Source organism: Oryx dammah, unplaced genomic scaffold (assembly GCF_014754425.2).
Source record: "Oryx dammah isolate SB20612 unplaced genomic scaffold, SCBI_Odam_1.1 HiC_scaffold_3, whole genome shotgun sequence".
In the NCBI taxonomy this organism is placed as follows: Eukaryota; Metazoa; Chordata; class Mammalia; order Artiodactyla; family Bovidae; genus Oryx; species Oryx dammah.
Genome location: NW_024070187.1, coordinates 66,312,505 through 66,340,289, shown reverse-complemented (window position 1 = coordinate 66,340,289; position 27,785 = coordinate 66,312,505). Strand labels below are relative to the sequence as shown.

Here is a 27,785-nt window from a genome sequence, read left to right as displayed (position 1 = left end):
TTCCTGTCTCTCTGCCTCTGTGTTTCTGTGTCACGCCAGTATCTCTACTTTTTGCATCCTTTTTCCTGCCCCTTCTGCCTTGGGGATGGACAGAGCTGATGACAAGCTAATTTTCAGTTCTGGGAAGTTGGTGACTTGCCCAGGGTGACCCAGCTAGTTAGTGGTAGAGCCAGAACCCAGTTCTTCAGGCTCTAGGTCCTATGCAGATTCCATTCTTGGTGAGAAGGGGCAATATGGAATGCCTAAATATTGAAAAAAATATTAGACTCAACAGGTTGAGTGAGATACTATGGATTATGCCAATTTAATCAATATCAGGGCTGATTTAGATATCACCACCACCACCACCATCGTCATCACTAATGTTGAGTAATTACTATGATCCGTGTTCTGTGCTAAGCACTTTACATATATTTAATTTTTACAACAACTCTGTGAAGTAGTAATTATTACCCCATTTTATAGATGAGGAGGCCAGCTCAGAGAAGTGAGTGATATATCCATGTTTACACAGCTAGGAAGTAACAAAGCCAGGCTTCCATTCTAGGCTGTTTTCAGAGTCCACATACTTAACTTCATCTTCTATTAGGTGAATTTTTTTCTCTGCTTCTAAAATTCCTTCTCAGAATCAGTCTGTCTTTTCTCCCTTGCCATTTCAGCTTGCCCAGCCCATTCTCTTTGTGAAAAACTTGATTTCAGAAAGGATCTGATCTTTTATTTATTCCATGTCAGGTAACATTCACCAAGTATTTAATGGGTGCTTACTATGTGAAGGTAATCCAAGTCTATGCCCCAACCAGTAATGCTGAAGAAGCTGAAGTTGAACGGTTCTATGAAGATCTACAAGACCTTTTAGAACTAACACTCAAAAAAGATGTCCTTTTCATTATAGGGGACTGGAATGTAAAAGTAGGAAGTCAAGAAACACCTGGAGTAACAGGCAAATTTGGTCTTGGAATGTAGAATGAAGCAGGGCAAAGGCTGATAGAGTTTTGCTAAGAGAACTCACTGGTCATAGCAAACACCCTCTTCCAACAACACAAGAGAAGACTCTATGCAGGGACATCACTAGATGATCAACACTGAAATCAGATTGATTATATTCTTTGCAGCTAAAGATGGAGAAGCTCTATACAGTCAACAAAAACAAGACCAGGAGCTGACTGTGGCTCAGATCATGAACTCCTTATTATCAAATTCAGACTTAAATTGAAGTAGGGAAAACCGCTAGACCATTCAGGTATGACCTAAATCAAATCCCTTATGATTATACAGTGGAAGTGAGAAATAGATTTAAGGGCCTAGATCTGATAGATGGAGTGGCTGATGAACTATGGAATGAGGTTCGTGACATTGTACAGGAGACAGGGATCAAGACCATCCTCATGGAAAAGAAATGCAAAAAAGCAAAATGGCTGTCTGGGGAGGCCTTACAAATAGCTGTGAAAAGAAGAGAAGCGAAAAGGAAAGGAGAAAAGGAAAGATATAAGCATCTGAATGCAGAATTCCAAAGATAGCAAGAAGAGATAAGAAAGCCTTCTTCAGCGATCAGTGCAAAGAAATAGAGGAAAACAACAGATTGGGAAAGACTAGAGATCTCTTCAAGAAAATTAGAGATACCAAGGGAACATTTCATGCAAAGATGGGCTCGATAAAGGACAGAAATGGTATGGACCTAACAGAAGCAGAAGATATTAAGAGGTGGCAAGAATACATAGAAGAACTGTACAAAAAAGATCTTCACGACCAAGATAATCACAATGGTGTGATCACTCGTCTAGAGCCAGACATCCTGGAATGTGAAGTCAAGTGGACCTTAGGAAGCATCACAGTGAACAAAGCTAGTGGAGGTGATGGCATTCCAGTTGAGCTATTTCAAATCCTGAAAGATGATGCTGTGAAAGTGCTGCACTCAATATGCCAGCAAATTTGGAAAACTCAGCAGTGGCCACAGGACTGGAAAATGTCCATTTTCATTCCAATCCCAAAGAAAGGCAATGCCAAAGAATGCTCAAACTACTGCACAATTGCACTCATCTCATGTGCTAGTAAAGCAATGCTCAAAATTCTCCAAGCCAGGCTTCAGCAATACGTGAACCGTGAACTTCCTGATGTTCAAGCTGGTTTTAGAAAAGGCAGAGGAACCAGAGATCAAATTGCCAACATCTGCTGGATCGTGGAAAAACCAAGAGAGTTCCAGAAAAACATGTATTTCTGCTTTATTGACTATGCCAAAGCCTTTGACTGTGTGGATCACAATCAACTGTGGAAAATTCTGAAAGAGATGGGAATACCAGACCACCTAACCTGCCTCTTGAGAAATCTGTATGCAGGTCAGGAAGCAACAGTTAGAACTGGACATGGAACAACAGACTGGTTCCAAATAGGAAAAGGAGTACATCAAGGCTGTATATTGTCACCCTGCTTATTTAACTTCTATACAGAGTACATCATGAGAAACGCTGGACTGGAAGAAACACAAGCTGGAATCAAGATTGCCGGGAGAAATATCAATAACCTCACATATGCAGATGACACCACCGTTATGGTAGAAAGTGAAGAGGAACTCAAAAGCCTCTTGATGAAAGTAAAAGAGGAGAGTGAAAAAATTGGCTTAAAGCTCAACATTCAGAAAACTAAGATCATGGCATCCGGTCCCATCACTTCATGGGAAATAGATGGGGAAACAGTGGAAACAGTGTCAGACTTTATTTTTGGGGGCTCCAAAATCACTGCAGATGGTGACTGCAGCCATGAAATTAAGACGCTTACTCCTTGGAAGAAAAGTTATGACCAACCTAGATAACATATTCAAAAGCAGAGACATCACTTTGCCGACTAAGGTCCATCTAGTCAAGGCTGTGGTTTTTCCAGTAGTCATGTATGGATGTGACAGTTGGACTGTGAAGAAGGCTGAGCGCTGAAGAATTGATGCTTTTGAACTGTGGTGTTGGAGAAGACTCTTGAGAGTCCCTTGGACTGCAAGGAGATCCAACCAGTCCATTCTGAAGGAGATCAGCCCTGGGATTTCTTTGGAAGGAATGATGCTAAAGCTGAAACTCCAGTACTTTGGCCACCTCATGCGAAGAATTGACTCATTGGAAAAGACTCTGATGCTGGGAGGGATTGGGGGCAGGAGGAGAAGGGGACGACAGAGGATGAGATGGCTGGATGGTATCACTGACTTGATGGATGTGAGTCTGAGTGAACTCCAGGATTTGGTGATGGACAGGGAGGCCTGGCGTGCTGCAATTCATGGGGTTGCAGAGTCAGACACGACTCAGTGACTGAACTGAACTGAACTACTGTGTGAAGGAACTGTTTTAGAAGCTGAGGATCCAGTGGTGAACACACAGACTAGGTTCCTGCTTATGCAGAAGTTAGAGTCAGTGTGGAGGTCACATGATTAAAAACAAATAACAGAAATCCTACATAGTAATAAGTATGATGCAGAGAATTTAAATCCTTATTTTAATTTAATCAGAGTGACTGATTATTTTAGATTGTGTAGTCAAGGGAAGGATGGTTTCCGTGGTGGTTCAGCAGTAAAGAATCTGCCTGCCAATGCAGGGGACACAAGTTCCATCCCTGGGTCAGGAAGATCTCCTGAAGGAGGGCATGGCAAGCCACTCCAGTATTCTTGTCTGGAGAATTCCATGGACAGAGGAGCCACAGTCCATGGGGTCGCAAAGAGTCAGACATGACTTAGCAACTAAACAGCAAAAACAGCAATCAAGGAAAGGTCTTTGGTGAAGGTGACATATAGGGTTGAATTTGAGTTACAAGATGTTATTGGTTAAAGAGTGAGCAAGAGAGAGCAGGTAGAATGATTTTCTAGATAGAGGTAAAATGATTTGCAAAGACCGCCTGCCCCCCAGCATGCCATGGATTTGCTGTGTGTGAAGGACAGGAAGAAGGCTGTTGTGGGTTGACACATAGTGGGCCAGGGAGAGAGTGGTACTGGATGAGGTTGGGCAAGTAGGTGGTGTCCTAAATTAAGAGATTTTTAGTCCGAGTTCAGCGAATCCATTAGAGGGTTTAAGCAGGACTGAGGACATAAGCTGATTTATGTTTTTAAATGTCAATCTATGCCAAAAGCAATACAGAATTGTAAAGTAAAAATTAAAAATAAATAAATAAATTAAAAAAAAAAAAAATAAAAGTTTGTGTTGACTGAGACTTCCCTGGTGGCACAGTAGATAAGAAGCCACCTACTGAAGCAGGGGACACGGGTTTAATCCCTAGTCTGGGAAGAGTGCCCATGCCTTGGAGCAGCTAAGCCGGTGTGCCACAACTTCTGAGCCTGTGCTCTAGGGCTCACAAGGCACAACTACTGAGCGCATGTGCCTAGAGCCCGTGCTCTGCAACAAGAGAAGCCACGGGAATGAGAAGGCCGAACACCACAACAAAGAGTCGCCCCCCCACTCCCTGCAACTAGAAGAAGATTGTGTGCAGCAACGAAGACCCAGTGCAACCAGAAAAAAAAGTTTGTGTTGACTGATGAATAGAGAAGGGATTGTGAGATGAGGAAGGAAGTAGTGAGACCTAACAGGAGGATATTGCAATAGTCCTGACAAGGGATGATGGTATCTATATCAGTTATTGCCACAGTAATGCTGTGTGATAGATATCCCCATAAACTTAGTGACATACAGAAAAAAAGAATTATTTTTGCTCTTTCAATGGAATGGCTGGGTAATTCTGCTCTCCTGGGCCAGGCTCAGCTGATCCTGACTGAGCTTGCGCATGTCTGTGATCAGCTGTGGTCAGGTAGGCAACTCTGCCATCTTACCTGGTTTCCCTGATATGTTTGGGAGGGCCAGCTGGTTGTTGGTCGTCTCGGATGGCCTCAACTCAGATGGCTGGGACAACTCTGGTCTCCTCTGTGTGGTGGTGTTACGTGACTTTATTATTCTCAGGCTGGCCCAGTCCCAGTCTCATGGTCATAAGAAAGAAGCAAGAAAGGAAGTAGAAATGGGCAGGCAGATTTTTAAGCTTCAGCTTGTGTTCAGGTTGCTACTGTCACATTGGTCAAGGCAGGTTACCTGAGTACATCGACAGCTAGTATGAGGGGCTTTGCCAAAGAGCAGGTATACAGAGAGGTATGAAAAGATTCAGAGAGGCATTGAAGTCGGAGCCATTAGTTCAATCAGTCTGTTGCACTAAAGGGAAAAGCATGAAGTGGAGTCTTGAATATTCATAGGATATTGGAATATTTTGGAGCCTGGTTGCTCCGTGGGAAAGAGTCCGCCTGCAATGCAGGAGACGTGGGTTCGATCCCTGTTTTGGGAAGATCCCCAGGAGAAGGGAATGGTTACCACTCCGGGATTCTTGCCTAGAGAATTCCATGAACAGAAGAGCTTGGCATGCTGCAGTCCATGGGGTTGCAAAGAGTTGGACACAACTGAGCGACTAACACTTCCACTTCCACAGTCAAAAGAACATGCTGATGGATTAGAGTTGAGGTATGAAAGAGAGGAATGAATCAATGATAGCTCTTAGATTTTTGGCTGGGCATCTGGGGAGATGGTGAGGCCATTTATTCAGACATCAAAGACTAGATAAAGAGCAAATTTTGGGGGACTATATAGCACTCCATTGTAGCCATGTTACATTTGAGATACTTGCTAGATATTTAAATAAAGATATCAAGATTGCAGTTGGATATATAAATCTGAGGTTCTTGGCAACAGGGCTAAAGATGGAGATGTCAGGCTTATTACTACACAGATGGTATGTCAAGCTGTGGAACTGGATGAGGGTGCCTTCGAGGATTCATAGATGAAGAAGCAAAACAAGCCCAGGAGAGAGTGCTGGTGCACACCAGTGTTTAGAAGTAAACGAGGAAAACAGAGGTCAGCAAAGGAGACTGAGAAGGTTCAGCCTCTAAGATTGGAGAAAAATCAAGGAGACTCTGGTGTCACAGAGAACCAACAGAAGCGAAGCATTTCAAGGAGAGAATGGTCAGCTGTGTTAACACTGTTAGGGCGTCAGGGGAGAGAGACAAGAACTGGAAAGTGACCACTGGTTCTGGCAACAAGGCTGTTCTTGGTGATCTTGACACATGCAGTCTCAGTGGCCTGATGAGACAGAAGCGCACTTGGAGCAGTTTGAGGCCAGCACATGAGTTGAGGAGCAGGGATAGCAGCCCTAATCCTGTCTTTCAAGAGCTTTTGCTGTAAAGGGACTCAGGTGATAAGGCAGTTGGAGGTGACTATGGGTCAAGGCAGAGGCTTATTTTGGGGAATGTATGCAATGCTGCTGTACCAAAGGGGATGATAGAGAGACATCAGGTGCACCGAAGAAGGGAAAGCTACAGGCCACAGATGTTGGAGATGGCAGGAGAGGACGGGATCGAGAATTTAGAATAATCAGTGTGTTACCTTCTTCAGGGGTATTTGGGTACTCTGTTTTATTTCTAATTTTGGAATGAAATATTTACCATTGAAGTGAATCATTTCAGCCACCTGCCAGCGTAAGGATGAATATGAGTTCTGCTGTAACGCTGGGCAGAAGGAATGCCTCTGTATTAGGCTCATTCAGCTACCATTGTAGAGGAGAGATGAAGAGACTTCTTTGGAAGTATTCTATTTCTGTAGGTGGTGCTCAGTGTTTCTTTTTTCTTTTTTTACTTATTTTTATTTTTCGGCTGTGTTGCCGGACATGTGGGATCTTAGTTTGCCATCCAGGGATTGCACCTCTCCCCCTGCAGTGGAAGCATGGAGTCTTAACCACTGGACTGCCAGGGAAGCCTTCCACATTTCCTGTAATGATAGAAAAACTGATAAATTCAGTTTCTTAGATTTTGATATGGGTAGCAAGTTTGGCACTTCTTGAGCAAAGTTAGGAAGGGAATGTGAATGACGGTGTCTAGATTCTTATAACAGTATGACTTGATGTTTTGATCAGTTCAGTAGATTGCAGACCAGGTATGTATTCTGTAATTCCAGCTGGGAGATGAAAATTGCCTTTTATGCTTTTTAAGATAAAGTAACTTCAAATTTACCTTTTGAACCGTGGTGTTGGAGAAGACTCTTGAGAGTCCCTTGGACTGCAAGGGAATCCAACCAGTCCATCCTAAAGGAGATCAGTCCTGGGTGTTCATTGGAAGGACTGATGTTGAAGCTGAAACTCCGATCCTTTGGCCACCTGATGAGAAGAGCTGACTCATTGGAAAAGACCCTGATGCTGGGAAAGATTGAGGGCAGGAGGAGAAGGGGACGACAGAGGATGAGATGGCTGGATGGCATCACCAACTCAATGGACATGAGTTTGGGCAAACTCCAGGAGTTGGTGATGGACAGGGAGGCCTGGTGTGCTGCGGTTCAGGGGGTTGTAAAGAGTCGGACATGACTGAGCAATTGAACTGAACTGAGCTTCAATTTGAAACTATAATATAAAGCAAATATATTAAATGAATGGTAATTTAAAATGTATTTTGTAGAAGTTCATGTGTACATTTGGTGATATTTAAGCAACTGTTTTCACCAGCCTTCCTGGACTCTGTGCTCTGTGTGTGGTGGGTGAGGATGGTGGTATGAAAAAAATGTAGTACCCTGTCTTAGAGTATCTTCACAGTCTTCAAAGATTTTTGTTCAGTTGCTGTGAATCTGTTTTCCTATTTCACTCATTTAAAATATTAGTGTTTACTTGTGCAGTTCATATTGTGAACTGAGAACCACATCTGCCACCACTCTGCTTTTTACTGCTTTCTGATTTGGTGGAAATAATACTGAAAAAGACATCTGCTAGGGTCTTAGTAATTCTTATATATAGCGGTCTGTTAGTTCAAAGGACTGTTAGTTCAAAGTTAGAAATATTAGGAAGTCAAGAAGCAAGACATAAATCAGATGAAGTCAGAATCTCAAAATGTAAATGCTTCTAGTGTGAAGCTGTAGATGTTTGGAATTGTTGGTGTTTTCTATTACCTTAGATCTTTCAGGAGGATGTATCTGAAAATACTTAGCCTTCAAAAAATTTTACAGCAAATATATTATTTTATTAATGTAATATTTACATTTCTTTCACATGTTGGAGAGTAAGTCTGAATTTCATTTATTATTGAAAATGAGCTTAAGAGTTTTTATCAGATATGGCTCAAGGATCATACCCATTTACCTAATTCTGTATTCTACTCTTCTTTCTTTTTTTTGGCCATGCTTTGTGGCTTGTGGGATCTTAGTTCTGCCACCAGGGATTGAACCCAAACTGCTGACTCCCAACCACTGGACCACCAGGGAATTCTCATCTACTCTTGTTTCTTGACTCAACAAGAAAATAACCTGTCTAGCTTAGTTCAAGGAGAAATGCTTTATTTTTTTAAATTTATTTATTTTTTTAAATTTATTTTTAATTTTTACTTTACAATTCTGTATTGGTTTTGGCATAGATTGACATGAATCCACCACAGGTGTACATGCGTTAAGGCTTTATTTACTTAGCTATTGCTGCTGCTGCTGCTGCTGCTGCTAAGTCGCTTCAGTTGTGTCCAACTCTGTGCGACCCCATAGACGGCAGCCTACCAGGCTCCTCTGTCCATGGGATTTTCCAGGCAAGAGTACTGGAGTGGGGTGCCATTGCCTTCTCCACTTAGCTATTACGAAGTGTTAATATAAGAAATAGCCAAGTGAGGAATGTTTTTATAATTTCTGCCCAAACTTCTATTCAAGATGTATCATGTAGTATCTTTTGTTGTCCTTTATGATCCCATAAACTAGTTTGTCCTTAGAATTTAATGACAGGGAACGTTTTCCTTTTGATCAGTTGGTGTGTATCTTATGATAAAAAATTTCCTATCCTGTAAAGCATTATGTTATCCCTTCCCTGGGTTTTGAGAAGCTCCAAATTTATTGCTCTGGTTATCAGTGTGTAGTAGCATTGTAGCCTATGTGCATTAAACTTTGGGGAATTAAATCCTATGGGTTAACAAAGGAAAGCAACAACATTTTTTTTTTTTAAAGCTTGGACCATTTAAAAAATTTTAATTTTAATTTTATTTTGGAGTATATTTGATTTACAGTTTCATGTTGATTTCAGGTATACAGCACAGTGACTCAGTTATACATATACATATGTGTATGTGTAACAGGTATGTGTATATATATATACATATATATATATTCCTTTTCAAATTCTTTTCCCTTATAGATTATTACAGAATGTTGAGTAGTATTCTCTGTGCCATATCAATGTCCTTATTATCTATTTTATATAAACTATTATATATGTTAATCCCAAACTCCTAATTTATCCCTCCCCTGACACTCTTCCCCTTTGGTAACCATAAGTTTGTCTTCTGTATCTGTGAGTCTGTTTCTGTTTTGTAGATAAGATCATTTGTATCATCTTTCTAGATCTCACATATAAGTGAAATCATATGGTATTTTTCTTTGTCTGAATTACTTCACTCAGTATGTTAATCTCTAGGTCCATCCGTGTTGCTGCAGATGGCATCATTTCTTTCCTTTTTATGACCGAGTAATATTCCATTGTATATATGTGCCACATCTTCTTTATCCGTTCCTCTGTCAATGAACATTTAGGTTGCTTCCATATCCTAGCTATTGTAAATAGCACTGCAGTGAACACTGAGGTTCATGTATATTTTCGAATTATGTTTTTTTCTAGATATATACCAACAAGTGGAATTGCTGGGCCACATGGTAGCTCCCTTTTTAGAGAAACAATAATTTAAAGAATGTGGGTGCTTCCATTCACCTTTCCACTCCAGAAGCATATGCTCCAGAGGGTATGTGCTTTGGGAGATATGGGAACCTCCTGCTTCCTTGTCTGTCTTAGTCTGTCAAGGTTTTTCCATGAGCATCTCACAGTGCTGAATGTGATTTTAGTGGTTAGAGGTAAGTTTTTCATACAAACTATCCCTTGAGTTCAAATTAAGTACTTTGGTACCAAACAAAACAACCAAAATCCTGTTTTTCTCTGCCAGATTATTAGATTGTTTGCAAAGTGGTCTCCATAAATCCTCTCCCTCCTCCACTTTGAAGATCACCTCCCATTCTGAATCTGGGCTTGGTCATATGACTTGCTTTGGCCAATGAGATAATAGCTAAGGCAAATCATTCAGAGACCTGCAGTGTGTTGCATATTGGGGCTTGCTCTCTCTTATTGCTCTTGGAACCTTGAGAACTACATGTATCAGCTTAAGCTGTCCTGTTGAAGAGGTCACATGGAAGGGACCTGAGGTGTCCTGGCTGATAGCCTGCAAGTGCTCAAAATGTGAGTGAGGCCATTCTGGACATTGAGACCATAATTGTTCCCCTGACAGAATCAGGAGGAAGAGTACATTTTAATTGCTTTTATGTTCCTAATTATGGAATGGGGTTTATTTTGCTGGTGGTTTTTCTCATCAAAAGCTAATGGATACAGCTTCCAATGCTGGTGGACATTTCTGCTAATGCTGAGTTGGACTTATCTGGAGACAGTGTGGCCGTGTCTTCTATGGAACATTCAAGGCTAATTTTGATTATATTCAGTTTCTGTTGTATGAGCTGATGTGAGAACCAACTTCCGTATAAATTTTGCTTAGTTTCACTCTGTTTTATTCCTTCCTTTTGGTTTCTGATTTCTCCTTTTACTTTTGATTCGCATCTGTATGTTATTTACATGTTGTACATTTATATTTTTCTTGAATTTTTTTATTGAGAATAAATTCAGGTAACCACCATTTAAACCAATTTGAAGAGTACAATCCTGTGGTTTTTAATATATTCACAATGTTGTATAATCACCACCACCATCTAATTCCAGAAGATTCTTATCACTTAAAAAAATCTCTGTACACACCCACCCTACCCCATTCTCTCTTCATTTCATCCAAACGATAGTCTACTTTCTTTCTCTATGGGTTTGCCTGTTCTGGACATTTCACATAAATGGTGTTCTGGTCATTCCACATAAATGGAATCAATAAAACATGTGGCCTTTTGTGCTTGGCTTCTTTCACTTAGTATAATATTTTCAAAGTTCGTTTGTGTTGCACTATGAATCAGCACCTCATTGTTTTTTCTGGTGGAATAACATTCAGTTGTATGGGTTTATATATATCTCCATACATCAGTGTATGGACATTTGGGTTGTTTCCACTTTTTGGCTATTATGACTAATACCTCTATGCACAGTAGTTTATAAGCCTCTTTGTGAATATATGTTTTCAATTCTCTTGGGTATGTACTTAAGAGTGGAAGTGCTGGGTCATAGCTTAACTCTATGTTTAACTTTTGAGGAACTACCAAACTGTTTTTCACAGTGGCTGTGTCACTTTACATTCCTACTAACAATGGATGAGGGTTCCCGTTTCTCCATATTCTTGTCAATCCTTATTTTCCTTTTTTTGGATTATAACCAGCCTAGTATGTGTATAGTAGGATCTCCTTGTGCTTTTGATTTATGTATTCCTAAAAGCAAGAGAGTTCCAGAAAAACATCTGCTTTATTGACTATGCCAAAGCCTTTGACTGTGTGGATCACAATAAACTGTGGAAAATTCTTCAAGAGATGGGAATATGAGACCACCTGACTTGCCTCTTGAGAAATCTATATGTAGGTCAGGAAGCAACAGTTAGAACCGGACATGGAATAACAGACTGGTTCCAAATAGGGAAAGGAGTATGTCAAGGCTGTATATTGTCACCCTGCTTGTTTAACTTAATGCAGAGTGCATCATGAGAAACAATAGGCTGGATGAAACACAAGCTGGAATCAAGATTGCCAGGAGAAATATCAATAACCAGATATGCAGATGACACCACCCTTATGGCAAAAAGCGAAGAACTAAAGAACCTCTTGATGAAAGTGAAAGAGGAGAGTGAAAAAGTTGGCTTAAAACTCAACATTCAGAAAACTAAGATCATGGCATTCAGTCCCATCACTTCATGGCAGATAGATAGGGAAACAGTGGAAACAGGGTCAGACTTTATTTTCTTGGGCTCCAAAATCACTGTAGATGGTGACTGCAGCCATGAAATTAAAAGACACCTGCTCCTTGGAAGAAAAGTTATGACCAACCTAGACAGCATATTAAAAAGCAGATACATTACTTTGCCAACTAAAGTCTGTCTAGTCAAAGCTATGGTTTTTCCAGTAGTCATGTATGGATGTGAGAGTTGGACTGTAAAGAAAGCTGAGCACTGAAGAATTGATGCTTTTGAACTGTGGTGTTGGAGAAGACTCTTGAAAGTCCCTTGGGCTGCAAGGAGATCCAACCAGTCCATCCTAAATGAAATCAGTCTTGAGTATTCTTTGGAAGGACTGATGCTGAAGCTGAAACTCCAATACTTTGACCACCTGATGTGAAGAACTAGCTCATTTGAAAAGACCCTGATGCTGGGAAAGATTGAAGGTGGGAAGAAAAGGGGACAACAGAGGGTGAGATGGTTGGATGGCATCACCAACTCAATGGACATGAGTTTGAGTAAACTCTTGGAGTTGGTAATGGACAGGGAGGCCTGGTGTGCTGCAGTCCAGGGGTTGCAAAGAATCGAACACGACTGAGCGACTGGACTGAACTGAAAAGCTAGTGATGTTGAGCATTTTTTCAGGTGTTTATTAGCCTTTTGACATCTTTGGGAAAATGTCTACTTAAGTCCTTTACCTGTTAATTTCTTAAAAAATTATTCAGTTGTAAGTGTTATATTTTCTGGATACTAGACTCTTATTGGTGCCTCAGCTGGTAAAGAATCTGCCTTCTATGCAGGAGACCTGGGTTCGATCCCTGTTTTGGGAAGATGCCCTGGAGAAGGGAACGGTACCCACTCCAGTATTTGGCCTGGATAATTCCATGGACTGTATAGTCCATGGGTTGCAAAGAGTCGGACACGACTGAGTGACTTTCACTTCACTTCAGACTCTTATTGGGTATGTCATTTGTGAATCCTTTCTCCCATATGTGGGTTGTCTTTTCACTTCCTTTGTAGTGTCCCTAGACATACAGAAGTTTTTGAGTTGAAGTCCAGTTTCTCTTTTTTGTCACTTGTGCTCTTCTTGAAGTTGTGTTTAAAAAACCACTGTGTGAACTAAAATCATACTGCTATGTTTCCTTCTGAGAGTTTTTGTAGTTTTAGTTTTTACATTGTCTTTGATCCATTTAGAAATCATTTTTGTTTGTGGTGTGAAGTAGGGATCCAAATTCACTTATATCCAGTTGTCTCAGAACCATTTGTTGGAAAGACTACTCTTTCCTTGTGGAATAGTCTTGGCATGCTCATCAAAAATCAATTAACCATTGATGTGTGGGGTTTCTTTCTGGACTCCCAGTTCTACACTGTTGATCTGTACATCTGTCTTTCTATAATATTACAGTTTGGATTCCTGTAATATTGTAGTGAAAGTGAAAGTGTTACTTGCTCAGTTGTGTCTGACTCTGCAACCTCATGGACTGTAGCCCACCAGTTTCCTCTGTCCATGGAATTCTCCAGGCGAGAGTACTGGAGTGGGTTGCCATTCCCTTTGAAATTGGGACTATGAGACCACCAACCTTTTGTTTTTCAAGATTAAATGGCTATTCAGCATTACTGTGTGAGTTTTAGTATTAGCTTGTCCATTTTTGCAAAAAAAAAAAAAAAGGCAATTGGAATTTTGATACAGATTATGTTGAATCTGTAGAATCATTGGATGAGTGCCATTTTAGCAATATTAAGAATTTCAGTCCTTGAGCATGGACATCTTTCCCTTTATTTTGGTCTTCTTAAATTTCTTTTAACAGCATTTTGTAGTTTCCAGTGCATAAGCCTTACACATCTTTGGTTAAATTTTGTTCATGTTTCTTTCTTTTTTCTTTTTTGATGGAGTCATATGGCTTGTGGCTCTTAGGTTCCTGACCATGGATGGAACCTGGGCTCTTGGCAGTGAAAGCATGGAGTCCTAACCACTGGGCCTCCAGGAAATGCCCATGTTCATGTAGTTTTTAAAAATTTACTTTATTGAAGTATAATTGATTTACAATGTTATGTTAATTTCTTCGGTATAGCAAAGTGATTCAGTTATACATGCATATATATATATATATATATATATATTCTTCTTCATATCCTTTCCATTGTGGCTTATTAAAGGATATTGAATATAGTCTCTGTGCTATACACTAAGACCTTGTTGTTTACCATTCTATATATAATAGTTTGCATCTGCTAATCCCAAACTCCCAATCCCTCCCTCCCTCCACACCACTCCCCTTTGTCTGTCACAGGTCTGTTCTCTGTTTCTGTTTCTGTTTCACAGATGAGTTCACTTGTATCATATTTTAGATTCCACATATAAGTGGTAATCATGTTATTTGTCTTTCTGACTTACTTTACTTAGTATGATAATCTCTAGGTCCATCTGTGTTGCTCCATGTTGCTGCAGATGGCATTGTTTCTTTCTTTCTTTATGGCTGAGTAATGTACCACATCTCCTTTATCTGTTCATTTGTTGATGGGCATTTGGGTTGTTTCTATGTCTTGGCTATTGTGAATAGTGCTGCTGTGGTTTATGTATTTTTATTGTAAGGTGTCTCAATTTCTCTCTGAATGTACACAAGGTATAAATTGTAAATCAATAAAAATAAAAAATTTTAATGTAGTTAATCAGCTATCTAATGTAGTCAGACTTTTACTATAAAAGTCTGAAAGTAAGGACACAAAGATTTCTGTTCTTAAAGGTATTATATTAGTTACAGTCTCTTTTCTTTCTTTATTTATAAAATGGCACTTACACTTACTATGGGACTCTTGCACATTTTAATTTCTTAGTGATAATAGTAGCACTACAAAAATTAAAATGGTAAGACTAAGAGCAAATGTGACACTTAAGTGCATGTACTCTTCTGAGTGCTTTCTGTGTATTAACTCATTTAATGAAATTCTGAGTGGGGGTGCAATTTTAAAAGCTAAGGGGCTGTGACTTTGTGTTTATGAAACTTTACATTTGAATGACATTTTTAAAAACATAATTTTAATCTAGAGTTCTTAAAAATAGCTACAGTGAGTTGTTAGTTTTAAAAATTAAGATACTAATAATAGTATTAATGAACAAAGAGAGGGAAGTAGTATTTGTCAACTCAGCTTTTGTGTACTCCGAATTATTGGTAGAGAGGTTTGGACCCGATGATTCTAATTATTGGAGTACCCAGCTCTCATTTTCTGTAAACAAATAACTTGAATGTGAATAAGCTGTAAATGTCACAGTTCTCTGTATGGCACTTGAGAAGGATATTGGAGGAGAGGGCTCTTTAAAGCTTTAGACAGAAACTCTGCTGGAGTATAAGCTCAAAGAAGGTGGGGCCTGTGTTTTCCATTGCACTGTTGTAACCCTCTCACAGCGTTAGATGTAGAGTGGATTTTAAACAAACTATTTGGTTGAAAAATGAATGAACAAATGAATACAAGGCTGGAAAAGAATCAGTTTGGATTTTGATTCCTTTTTGATAGTGGAAATACCATTCTCTCCTTTGGGAATATGTGTGTGTATTTGGGTAGAAATGGAAGAGAGAAAGGATTATTGAAATAGAATATGTTTAAATTAATGGAAGTTGTTTTTACTGTTTTTCTTCAAACTCACCTTGCATTTAGTGGGGTTGAGCCCTTGTTCGACCGTCTTCCATAGGTGACAACTAACTCAGCCCTTACCCCAGCTCAGACGTCATCTTCTCTGATTATCTTTCTACCTCCTACCTTTGGGCAGAGCTGAAGCTTGTATCCATCTGTGATATAGCACTTACCACTTGGTTAATGATATTTTTACTTTCCATTATATATGTCCTTTCTCCTACGTTGTGGATACCTTATTGGCTATGTCTTCTGCTTTATTCCCAGAATCTGATAGCATATCTGGCACTTAGCAGATACTCAGTTAACAGCTGTTGAATATGAAGACATGTATCAGTTCAAAACAAAGGTATGGCAAAATGAACTGACTGCTGTGTATAAGAAACTTTATGTGCATTTTTCTGATTTCTACCTCATGTTACTCCATTAAAGTTGGTATCATTATCCTCATTATGAAGGTAAGGGAATAGTGTCAAACGAGTTAAGTAACTTGTATGAAGTTATACAGCTAATAAATGGCAAAGCTAAGATTTAGAGCCAGGTGAGTCAGACTTAAAAGTTCAGGCTCCTGTAGGCAAAACATTCTCTGACGTAAAGTGTAGCAATGTCTTCTTAGGTCGGTCTCCCAAGACAATAGAAATAGAAGCAAAAATAAATAAATGGGATCTAATCAAACATATAAGCTTTTGTGCAGTGAAAGAAACCATAAACAAAATGAAAAGACAGCCTATGGACTGGGAGAAAATATTTACAAACAATGTGACTGATAAGGGCTTAATTTCCAAAATATACGAACAGCCAAGACAATTCAATAACAAAAAACCAAACAACCCAATCAAAAAATGGGTGGAAGACCTAAATAGACATTTCTCTGGAGAAGACATACAGGTGGCCCAAGGCACATGAGAAGAGGCTTAATATCACTAATTATCTGGGAAATGCAAATCAAAACTACTTATCTCACAGTAGTCAGAATGTCCATCATTAAAAAGTCCACAAACATTAAATGCTAGGGAGGATGTGAAGAAAAGGGAAACCTCCTACACTATTGGTGGGAAGGTAAATTGGTGCAGCCCCCATGAAAAGTAGTATGGAGGTTTCTTAAAAAACTAAAAATAGACTCACCATATGATCCAGCAATCCCACTACTGGGCATTTATCTGGAGAAAACTCTAGTACAAAGTATATGTGCATCCCAGTGTTCATAGCAGCACTAGTTACAGTAGCCAAGACGTGAAAGTAACATATATGCCCATTGACACATGAATGGATAAAGAAGAGGTGGGATGTATATACAATGGAATATTACTCAGCTGTAAAAAGAATGAAATAATTCCATTTGCAGCAACATGGATGGACCTAGAGATTATCAAACTAAGTGAAGTAAGTCAGACAAAGACAAATATCATATGATATCACTTATATGTGGAATCTAAAATATGACACAAATGATCTTATTTACAAAACAGAAACAGGCTCACAGATGTAGAAGACAAATTTATGATTACCAAAGGGGAAAGGAGGTGGGGGAGGGATAAGTTACGAGCTCGAGATTAGCAGATACAAACTATCAATACTATATATAAAATAGATAAAAACCAGCAGGAGAGCTGGGAGGAAACACCATCATTTCCCAACATCAGAGATGGGTGAGACTCAGAGCTTTGAGCTGCCAACCCCATCAGGAAAAAGAACTTCTTGCATAGGTCAGACTTAATCCTCCAGAACATCTCAGAGGAAAGATCCTGGTTTTTGTGTTGTTTTTTTTTTTTTTTGGTGATTTATGATTAAAAGACAAAGACTCTGATGATTTGCAATACAGATGGATGTACTTTTGAAAAAGATTTTTCCTGCAAATCTGTCCAATGACAATAAGAAAAACTAAAAATGGTGAAGGATCTGAAAGTAGATACTTCTGTTTCTTTTGTGGTTTGGCTTCTGAGGTAAATACCACCAAGGCTTAAATAGAATGAAATTGTTAAGCTCTCAAGTACTTATTGAATACCTGTTGTATTTCAGGCAGCGTACTGGTTGCTGGATCCTGCCAAATGTTATACTTTGTTTTGCTTGATTTTTTGTTAAGACAGAGTATTATTCGGGGTGGGAGAAATACTTGGTAATATGCTTCTGAGAAATTGCTGTGGAATGGAATGGAGATTTATATATCTGTATAGCGTATGTATGTGCACATGGGCTCAATCGTGTCTGACTCTTTACGACCCCATGGACTGTAGCCTACCAGGCTCCTCTGTCCTTGGGATTTCCCAGGTAAGAATAATGGAGTGGGCTGCCATTTCCTTCTCCAACATATATATACATACATACATAGATATCAGCTAATTTATTCTGTTGTGGCTGCCTAAATATCAGCATTGCCTTTTTTTTTTTTTTTTTTTTTAATTTTGGCTGTGGTATACAGGCTTCATTGTGATACACGAGCTCTTTATTGCAGTACCCGGGCTCTCTCTAGTTGCAGTGCAAGAGCTTCTCGCTATGGTGCATGCGCTTCTCATGTTGTGGCGTGTGGGCTCAAGAACACAGGGGATCAGGGGCAGTGGAACGAGGGCTTTGTTGTCCCCTAGCGTATGGGATCTTAGTTCCCTGACCAGGGATAGAACCTACATCCTCTGTGTTGGAAGACAGATTCTTAACCACTGGACCACCAGGGAAGTCCCAGTATTGCTTGTTTATGTCAAGTTGATTTTTACAATTTCACACAGCACTGGGAAAAAAATTGGGCATCAGTTTCTTTAATAGAATATAATTTTTCAAATGAAATTTTCAGTTGCACTGAAATATGCAACCGTCTGTTGGCCAAACATGATGCTAAGATTTAATGCTTGGCTGTCACCCCCAAAGGAGAAGTATCTAGCTTCAGAATCTTTGTGTGGTCAGGGAATGCTTATGTGGGGGAAACTTTTGTTTTGGAGAAAGTAGTTGAAAATAGTAGGATGATGACGAAGTGAAAGTTCTGTAACTACTAAATTTCAGTTCAAGCTGTTGACAAATTCTGGAAGTTCCATGAAACCGTTTCTCAATTCTTTAACACTCAGAATGGCCTTTTTCTTTCCAAAGATTTGTAGTATGTGTATTGAATAAATCTTGCCCCCCATGGAAATATGTTTTTAATTCTGTAATTGAATTCAAACAGACATGTTACTCTAGTTAAATTTTATTTTAATTTCAGTCATATACTTGGAATGCATTTGGCCTGTAAAGTGAAGGATATATGTAGTTAAAAGAGTCATTCTTCTGTAACCAAGACTTCTGCTTTTCTCTTTAAGTTCTTTTCTTCACAACAAAACATGCAAAAGTAAATCTCATGATGGAGAGCCAGTACATAACTTCTGAAAATGAGAGTGAACACATGCCTTTTTAAACTTTTCTTTCCTGTTTATGATTCACATAAAAATCAAGCAACTCGATAAGAACAACATTTTCATATCTGTTATATGTGGAAGTGATTATACAGACCAGAATATTAACATCTGTTAATACTTTTATTCATGTGTTAGTGTACATCTAGCTATCTCTCAGAATTCTGGAAGTTCCATGAAACTATTTCTCAATTATTTAAGACCCAGAATGGCCTTGTTTCTTTCCAAAGATTTGTAGTATGTGTATTGAGTAAATCTTTCTCCCCCATGGAAAGGTATTTTTAAGTCTGTAATTTCATTAAATTACAGTTAATTTGGTTGTAATTCTGTAATATCCTCATTGATGTGGTCCACCATATTTTGAAGAGGGGTAGTTGTTCCTCTTTAGTTTGATTACATGTTAGTGATTTTTAAGGTCTATCAGTGTTCCAAAACAACTTTGTCCATGACACTTGTATGGCCCTCAACAGATTGCATTGTAGCTCTTTGTTTTTAAATTGCTTTTCCCTATGCCTGCCTAGAGCAGAGTTCTTGTTTTGCTAACCTTTGTAACCTCCTCAGTGCCTCCTGCATAGTTCTCATATATCACGGCTTTGCAAAAAAAGCCAGAATGAATGATCATATATGAATGTCTGAAATTATTATTGTGGACAGATTACGTCATCAACTGAACATGGTGAAAAGATGGATGAGTGAAGAAGAGGAAACATTAAAGGGAAGGAAGAGGGTTGACAGGGATTAGAGATGAATGAAATGAGAATGAGATGATCAGGAATGATAAAGTATATTAATTATATGTCCTGGTTATGTATTGCTGTGTAACTAACCACCTTAAGCTTACCAGCACACAATCACAACCACTGTATTACACTCGTGGATTCTGTAGGCTAAATATTGGACTAGGGCACAGTGGGAATGTCTACTCCACAATATCTCATGCTCTTATCTTGGAAAACTTGATAGCTGGGAGCAACTTGGACAGCTGAGAGCTGGAATCATCTCAGGGGTTTTTCACTCATCTGTCTCAGGCTTCTGGGCTGGGATGATTTGCAGGCTGGGCTCAGCAGGAATTCTGCACTGGAACACCTGTATGCGACTTCTCTATTTGGCAGGAGCTTCTCTCATTATGGTAGCTAGGTTCCATGTAAGACTGTCCCAAGAATCAGAAGTCTGAAAAGACAGGGCAGAAGCTACTTGGCCTTTTCTGGCCTAGCCTCACAGATTACTTAGTATCCATTCTGCTGTACTCTATTAGTTGAAGGAATCAAAATCCTACTCAAATTCCCTGGGAGGAGTGTCAGTGAATTTGCATTATTTTTAAAAACAACAGTATTATGTGTCATAAGTGGTTCAGACAATGGCAGTGATGGGTAGAGCCAAGAACAGGGAAGTACATTATCAACTTACTTCATTAGGGAGAGTGTGTGTGAGAAAGGTCCAGTTCCATTCTTTTGTGTATAGCTATCCAGTTTTTCCAACACCGTTTGTTTGTTTATTTTTATTCTTTTCTTTTTGGAAAAATAATTTCATGTATTTATTTTTGGCTGTGCTGGGTCTTTGTTACTACATGGGCTTTTCTCTAGTTGTGGGGAACGGAGACTACTCTCACTACAGTGTATGAGCTTCTCATTATGGCTGCTCCTGTTGCTGAGCACAGACTTTAGCAGTTGCGGCACATGAGCTCAGTAGTTACAGCTCCTAGGCTCTAAAGCACAGGCTCAATAGCTGTGGTGCCCGGGCTTAGTTGCTCCACATGGCATGAGGGATCTTCTCAGATCAGAGATTGAACTCTTGTCTCCTGCATTGGCAGGTGGATTCTTTACCACTGAGCCCCAGGGAATCTCCCCAACACCACTTATTGAAGAGATTGTCTTTTCTTCCATTGTATATGCTTGCCCCTTTTGCTGTAGCTTGACTGTGTGAGTGTACGTTTATTAGGGGTCTCTCTATTGTGTTCCACTGATCTGTGTGTCTTTCTGTGTCAAGGCCATACAGTTTTGATTACAGCACTGTAAGTGTGTAGTATAGTTTGAAATCAGGGAGTGTTATACCCCAGCTTTGTTCTTCTCTCTTAAAATTGTTTTGTCTATTTGCGGTCATTTGTGGTTCCAAACTTTCCAGCTGGTGCTAGTGGCAAAGAACCTGCCTGCCCGTGCAGGAGATGTAAGAGACTCGAGTGTGATCCCTCAGTTAGGAAGATCCTTTGAAGGAAGAAATGGCAACTTACTCCAGTATTCTTGCCTAGAGAATCTCATGGACAGAGGAGCCTGGTGGACAGAGGAGCACAGGGTCGCAAAGAGTTGTACTGAAGCGACTTAGCATGCATGTGATTCCAAACAAATTCAGGATTATTTGTTTTAGTTCTATGAAAAATGACATTGCTATTTTGATATGGATTACATTGAATCTGTAGGTGGCTTTGGATAGCACATCTAAATGATATTGATTCTACTTCATGGGAAATAGATGGGGAAACAGTGGAAACAGTGTCAGACTTTATTTTTGGGGGCTCCAAAATCACTGCAGATGGTGATTGCAGCCATGAAATTAAAAAGACGCTTACTCCTTGGAAGAAAAGTTATGACCAACCTAGATAGCATATTCAAAAGCAGAGACATTACTTTGCCGACTAAGGTCCATCTAGTCAAGGCTATGGTTTTTCCAGTAGTCATGTATGGATGTGAGAGTTGAACTGTGAAGAATGCTGAGCGCCAAAGAGTTGATGCTTTTGAACTGTGGTGTTGGAGAAGACTCTTGAGAGTCCCTTGGACTGCAAGGAGATCCAACCAGTCCATTCTGAAGGAGATCAACCCTGGGATTTCTTTGGAAGGAATGATGCTAAAGCTGAAACTCCAGTCCTTTGGCCACTTGATGCTAAGAGTTGACTCATTGGAAAAGACTTTGATGCTGGGAGGGATTGGGGGCAGGAGGAGAAGGGGATGACAGAGGGTGAGATGGCTGGATGGCATCACCGACTCGATGGACGTGAGTCTAGGTGAACTCCGGGAGTTGGTGATGGACAGGGAGGCCTGGCGTGCTGTGATTCATGGGGTCGCAAAGAGTCAGACACGACTGAGCGACTGAACTGAACTGATGAGCATGGTATATCTTTCCATTTATTTGTCTTGTTTTCAGTTTCTTTCCTCAGTGTCTTAGGAGCTTTCAGAGTATAGGTCTCTCATCTCATCAGTTAAACTTATTCTACTTGTAAAGGCCGTTGTTTATTTCTCTTTCTGATAGTTTGTTACTAGTATATAGAAATGCAGCAGATTTATGTATATTGCTTTTCTTATACCATACTAAAAAACTAACTCAAAGTGGATTAAAGACCTGAATATAAGACCTGAAACCACAAAACTCCCAGAACATATATGGGCAGTAATCTTTTTTTATATCGCTCTTAGTAATATTTTTTTAATATGCTGCTAGGGCCACAAAAGCAAAAATAAACAAATGGGACTACATCAAACTAAGCCTTTGATGAAGTCGGCAAAACAAAAAGACAACCCACTGAACGGGAGAAGATATTTGTAAATTGTATGTTTGATAAGGGGTTGATATCCAAAAAACTCCTACAACTCAGTATCAAAAAACAAACAAAAGCCCCAATTAAAATATGGGCAGAGGACCTGAATAGACGTTTCCCCAAAGAAGATAAACAAGGCATAGGAAAAGTTGCTTCATTGTCACTCACCACCAGGGACATGCAAATCAAAACCACTATGAGGTATCACCTCACACCTGTTAGATCGGCTCTTAGCAAAAAGAAGAAACAACAAGTGTTGAGGAAAGGGAACCCCTGTGCTGTGTTGGGGGGAATGTAAATCAGTGCAGCCACTATGGAAAGCTGTGTGGAGTTTCCTCAAAGAGTTAAAAAATAGAGCTACCAAATGATCCAACAGTTCCACGTCTGGGTCTTTATCTGAAGAAACCAAAACACTAACTCAAAGACATATACCCGTAAGTCTTCATTGAAGCTTATTTGTGAATAGCTAGTGTTCATTGATAGATGAATGGATAAAGAAGATGTGGTATATATACACAATGGAATACTACTTGGCTATAAAAAAGAGTGAAATCTTGCCATTTGCAGCAATATGGATGGACCTGGTTACCTTCCAGTTCTAAGTGAAATAAGTGAAATAAATCAGACAGAGAAAAATACATGCTATGATTTTACTTTTATTTGGAATCTAAAAAACAAAACAAATGAACAAAGAAAAGCAAAATGGAAACAGACACAGGTACAGAAAACAAACTGGTGGTTTGGGAGGTGGGTGGAAGGATGGGTGAAGGGATGAAGAGGTTCAGTCTTCCAACTATAAAACAAATAAGACATGGAAAAGAAACATGCAGCATGAGGAATATAGTCAGTAATACTGTAATAAGTTTGTGTGCTGACAGATAATAACTAGACTTTTATGGCGATCATGTCATAGTGTATAAAAATATTGAATCACTGGTGTATACCTGAAACTAATATAATTGGAGAAGGAAACAGCAACCCACTCCAGTGCTCTTGTGTACTAATTATAATCCCATAAACAAAAGTCAGTGGACATTTTCCTCAGTAATTAGATCATGGCTTATATTCATGCTACTTTTTGAATGTAGTTTACAGTTTTTAATTGTTGCAAGTGATGTATAAGAATGTTTCTCCTTCAGTAAAAAAGTAAAAAGAAAAAAGAATGTTTTCTATGGAATTGATATTCATAGGTGTTTAATTTTATCCTTTTAGAGATCAGGTATATAACAGCTGGCATTTCACTTGGGGAAATTCATCTTTGAGCTCCACAAGCCTTAGAATTAAGGGTAAATAATTCTCTGGTCAAATTTGCCTCCTTGTCTTAGCGTGCTTTGTAGTTTCAATTGTGATGCTCACCTTTGGTAAACTTTCTAATGATTCTTTTATAAAAGGCTACAGTTCAGATATACTCACTTTATCTGACTGTCCACTGTGCTTTGGTGCTTTGTTAGTGTATACAGAATTTTCTTTTTATTGTGCTTTAGGCTTGAAAAGCTAACTTCTGCTTTCATGAAATTTGAACAGGGGAAAGGAAAGGAAATAGAAGAAGAGGAGTTATAACAAGGACAAATGTTATATAGACTGTGGTTTTATTTTTGGCCCTGGAAACCACATGCTTCTCTTTGTCGGGGAAGAAATGGTATCATATTACATTATCATGAGGCTTTGCTGACTCAAGGAATCATTGGGATCATTGGAAGAGCTTCTGTGATGAGCTGGATAGCGTGGTAATAATATCCTCGAAGGAGAGTCCGCCCACCTTTTTCTACTTTTATTTGACTGTCTTTCCCCTCACCTCCTTCTCTTCCTTTTTTCATCTTTTTATGTACTCTTTCTTACCAGTTCCAAAGGGTTGGATGACAGGGACATGGAAGACCATGCTGTTCCTTTAAATATATTTGAAAAAGTTTTTATTATGACAGATTTCAAACACAGACAAAAATAAAGTGTAATGAACTCCGACCTCACTCAGCTTCTGTAGTTATCAACTCATGAACAGTTTTGTCTACACCTCCATATCCCCTTTACCAGATTATGAAGCAAATCACAGACAGTATTTTGTCTTGCAAAATTTCAGTATGTATCTCTAAAAGATAACTCTTAAAAATAGAATCACAGTAGCATCATCACACCAAAAAAATTCCAAAACGACCTAGTACTATTTTGTTATCATCAAATAAATCTTACCACAAACTTAAATGATCACCAATATATAGTTAGTGGTCAAGTTGTTAAGAGTTATCTCACACATTTAAGAGATATCTCTTAAGACTTTTTTTTTAATTTTTAATTTTTTAATTTATTTTTTATATTACTTTACAATTCTGTATTGGTTTTGCCATACATTGACATGAAGGCTTTTGACTCCTCCTCAGTCTCACTGTTTTTGTTCTTGTAATTTTTTTTAAGCTTACTTTCTTGTAAAAACAGCTGAATGCAATAATGACTTGAGTTCTTTATTCCTATTTTGAAAACAATAGGAAAGTAATGTGTTGGCATCGATGAATGTTTCAAATTAAAAACAATCTAGATTAATGTAGTCAAGGAACATATTTTGGTATAGATTATTTTATATATAATTTCCAAATTACTTTCATGTCTTCTAGTAAAAGTTGCTGAAAATCACTTGACCTACTTGAGAAATTTGTTATTCATGCCTTGTTTTCACTGGTTATTGTTTCCTTCTGCATTGGCAAGAAGCAGAAAGAAGAAATATTTTTTGTGTATCAGAAATTCCCTTATGCGAGGAGAACTAGTGCCAGAGTATTGTCACTTAAAGTGAATCCACTTACATTTCATAGTAAGTAGTAAACAAACAAAAAACCCCCTATGATTCAGATTTTATCATGAAAAATAAAGTGAATATTTTTTTTATCTCATATATGGTACCATTTAGATTATAATTTTTAACTTTTGAACGAAGAGGGAATCAACTATTAGTTTTCTTGAAATTATTTTTCTGATGAAAATGCATGATAAAGATTTTTGATTTCCTTCCCTTACATTTGCATTTGTCAGCACAGATCTAAAGAGGGCCCCTTTTTGGGAAAGCATTAGCAAGCTCTATCAGGTTTTACAAGGGTGTATCCCGAGGTAGATTAAAGGTTAAGTCACTATAACAAAGAAACCATCATATGGCATTTCTAAAATCTGACAGCAGTGTGTTAATCCCTCACTAAGTAGGGTAGCACAAGTCTAGGCTGATTCAGCAGCTCTGATCCATGAAGTCATTCAGGGACTAGGTTCCTTCTTCTCCCCCTCTACTCCCTACGGTCACGTGTTGAATGCATAAAGTTGTGTCTGCCATGTGTAGTTTCTAAGAGAAAAGTGGAGAATGCTCTAAATGAGAATGAGGAGGTGGACAGTGCTCTAAATCTGGGGAGAGTGACCTGTCTTTAGGTTGAAGCTGGTCCACATATCATGTCTGCACACATCCCTTGGGCTTTAAGTTAGATGGCCACAACTTGCTGCCAAGGCTGGGAAATATCATCTCTAGCCCCTACGTCCAGAAAGAAGGGAAGGATGAGTAGGGCACAGGGTTACAAGTGGGAAAGGGAGCAAAAAGCGGTCTGACACAGTGTATTTTAGTATTTTAACTGTAACTCATTAAAAAAAATTTTTTTTAATTGAAGGATAATTGCTTTATAGATTTTGTGATTTTCTGTCGTACATCAACAAGAATCAGCCTTAGGTATACCCTTGTCCCCGCTCTCCTGGGCCTCCCTCCCATCTCCCTCTCCATCCCACCCTTCCACCTATCTCCGAGCCCCTGTTTGAGTTCAGTCATAGAGCAGATTCCCATTGGCTGTCTATTTTACATATGGTCTTGTGAATTTCTATGTTACTCTCTCCATACATTCTCCTTCTCCCTCCTCTCCTCCCACTGCCCATAGGTCTGTTCTCCATGTCTGTTTCTCCACTGCTGCCCCGAAAATAAATTCATCAGTACCATCTCTTCAGATTCCATATATATGTCTCAGTATATGATATTTATAATTCTCTTTCTAAAGTGTAACTCATTTTTGATACTTATGTTATTGTTTTTTTTCAGTGCATTTAAATAGTTAACCTAATTAAATGGGGTATAGTTACTTTACGATGTTGCAAGTTTTATTTTATTTTTACCAGGTAACTGCAAGATCCTCATTTGCCAGTGGCATTCATTGAGTGTGATGGGACCAATTCTCCATTATTCTCATTATTGACTTTTTGAAAACCCTCGTCTTTTGGACATCTGATGTTGACTGTTGCATTCCCTCATTCACTGAGAGAAAATGACCCACAAAGAAGCAGAACCTAGTAATGTGGAAGGAATATTTGGAGCCTATGTGGTCAGTTGATCAATGAGTAGTTTCTATGTTAAGACAACTTCTGATTCTCTCTAGAATACTTAACTATGAATCTCCGGTAGTGTAAGTACAGGTGATGATGCGTTGAGGTATTGCAAGCAGATAGGGTGGGGCTCCTCAGAGGAAGAGAACTCAGCCATCCTAGGCCTAAATCATTTTGTGATCTAGCCCAGCCACAGTGCTCGCTCTTGCAGAATAGGTCTCAATAGTTAATGATTTTATAGGAGCAAAAAGAAGGTAAAACTGAACAGATATAATCAGGCCAGGGAGATAACTTAACCATGATATTATCAGTTGTACTATTTCAAAGGTCAGGATTAGCCTGAAGCACATTCTTGAGCTGTTTTGCAGAATGCAAACCCTCTTGAGGGCACAATTTCCAGATCCCCTGGAACCTAAGGAATGACGATGGTGACCTTTGCTGACCCTCCCAACTTCCGTCAACTTGTGCTGGATGCTGTCAACCTTTCCCCAGTTCTATGCTGAATTCTCTTTGCTCCAGCCCCAGTCTTGCTGTTTGGGGAGATAATGCTCTGGGAAGTGTCCTTGTTGTCCTCCTTACTTGCTGCAAGTAATAAATCCTTCCTTCTGCTCTTCTGTTTGAGTCTGTCTTTTGGCTCGATACCTGCCAAGAGGTGAAACCAATTTTCTTGTAATAGTATTGCTCATGGTTTCTTTTGTCAAAACTTTTTTCTCCATCCACTGTTCTTTTTATCTCTTTTTTTTTTCTCTTCATTTTTATCAGCCAGGAGACCCTCAACCACAATCATAGCCAAAGACCCCAGCAATGTCCTTCGTTGTGAACCCCAAACCTGTCCTAAAGAGTATATGTTAAATTATTGCATATAGCTGTGTTATATGGACAGTAAGAAACCACTATCTGTAGTGAAGTACTGCAAGTCCACCCCAAATCCAACATCTTGATCACCCGCCATATGGCTGGACAGGCGCTGCATACCCAGGAGAGATAAGTCAGCTGACTTCTGTAACTT

The 27,785-nt window shown here is 39.1% G+C and overlaps 1 protein-coding gene across 5 annotated transcripts in view; it reads left to right on the top strand.

The window, feature by feature from the left end:
- TEC (tec protein tyrosine kinase) overlaps positions 1-27,785 on the top strand; it is a 149,987-nt gene that overhangs the window by 15,909 nt on the left and 106,293 nt on the right. Inside the window, exon 1 of one of the 5 annotated variants that reach the window (XM_040238155.1) lies at positions 15,805-15,890. The exons of the other annotated variants lie outside the window; for them this stretch is intronic. Coding sequence (XP_040094089.1) covers positions 15,870-15,890 — 21 coding nt within the window. The 5' untranslated portion in view covers positions 15,805-15,869. Of the gene's footprint in view, positions 1-15,804; positions 15,891-27,785 lie in introns of those variants that run through there. 5 annotated transcript variants of the gene reach the window in all.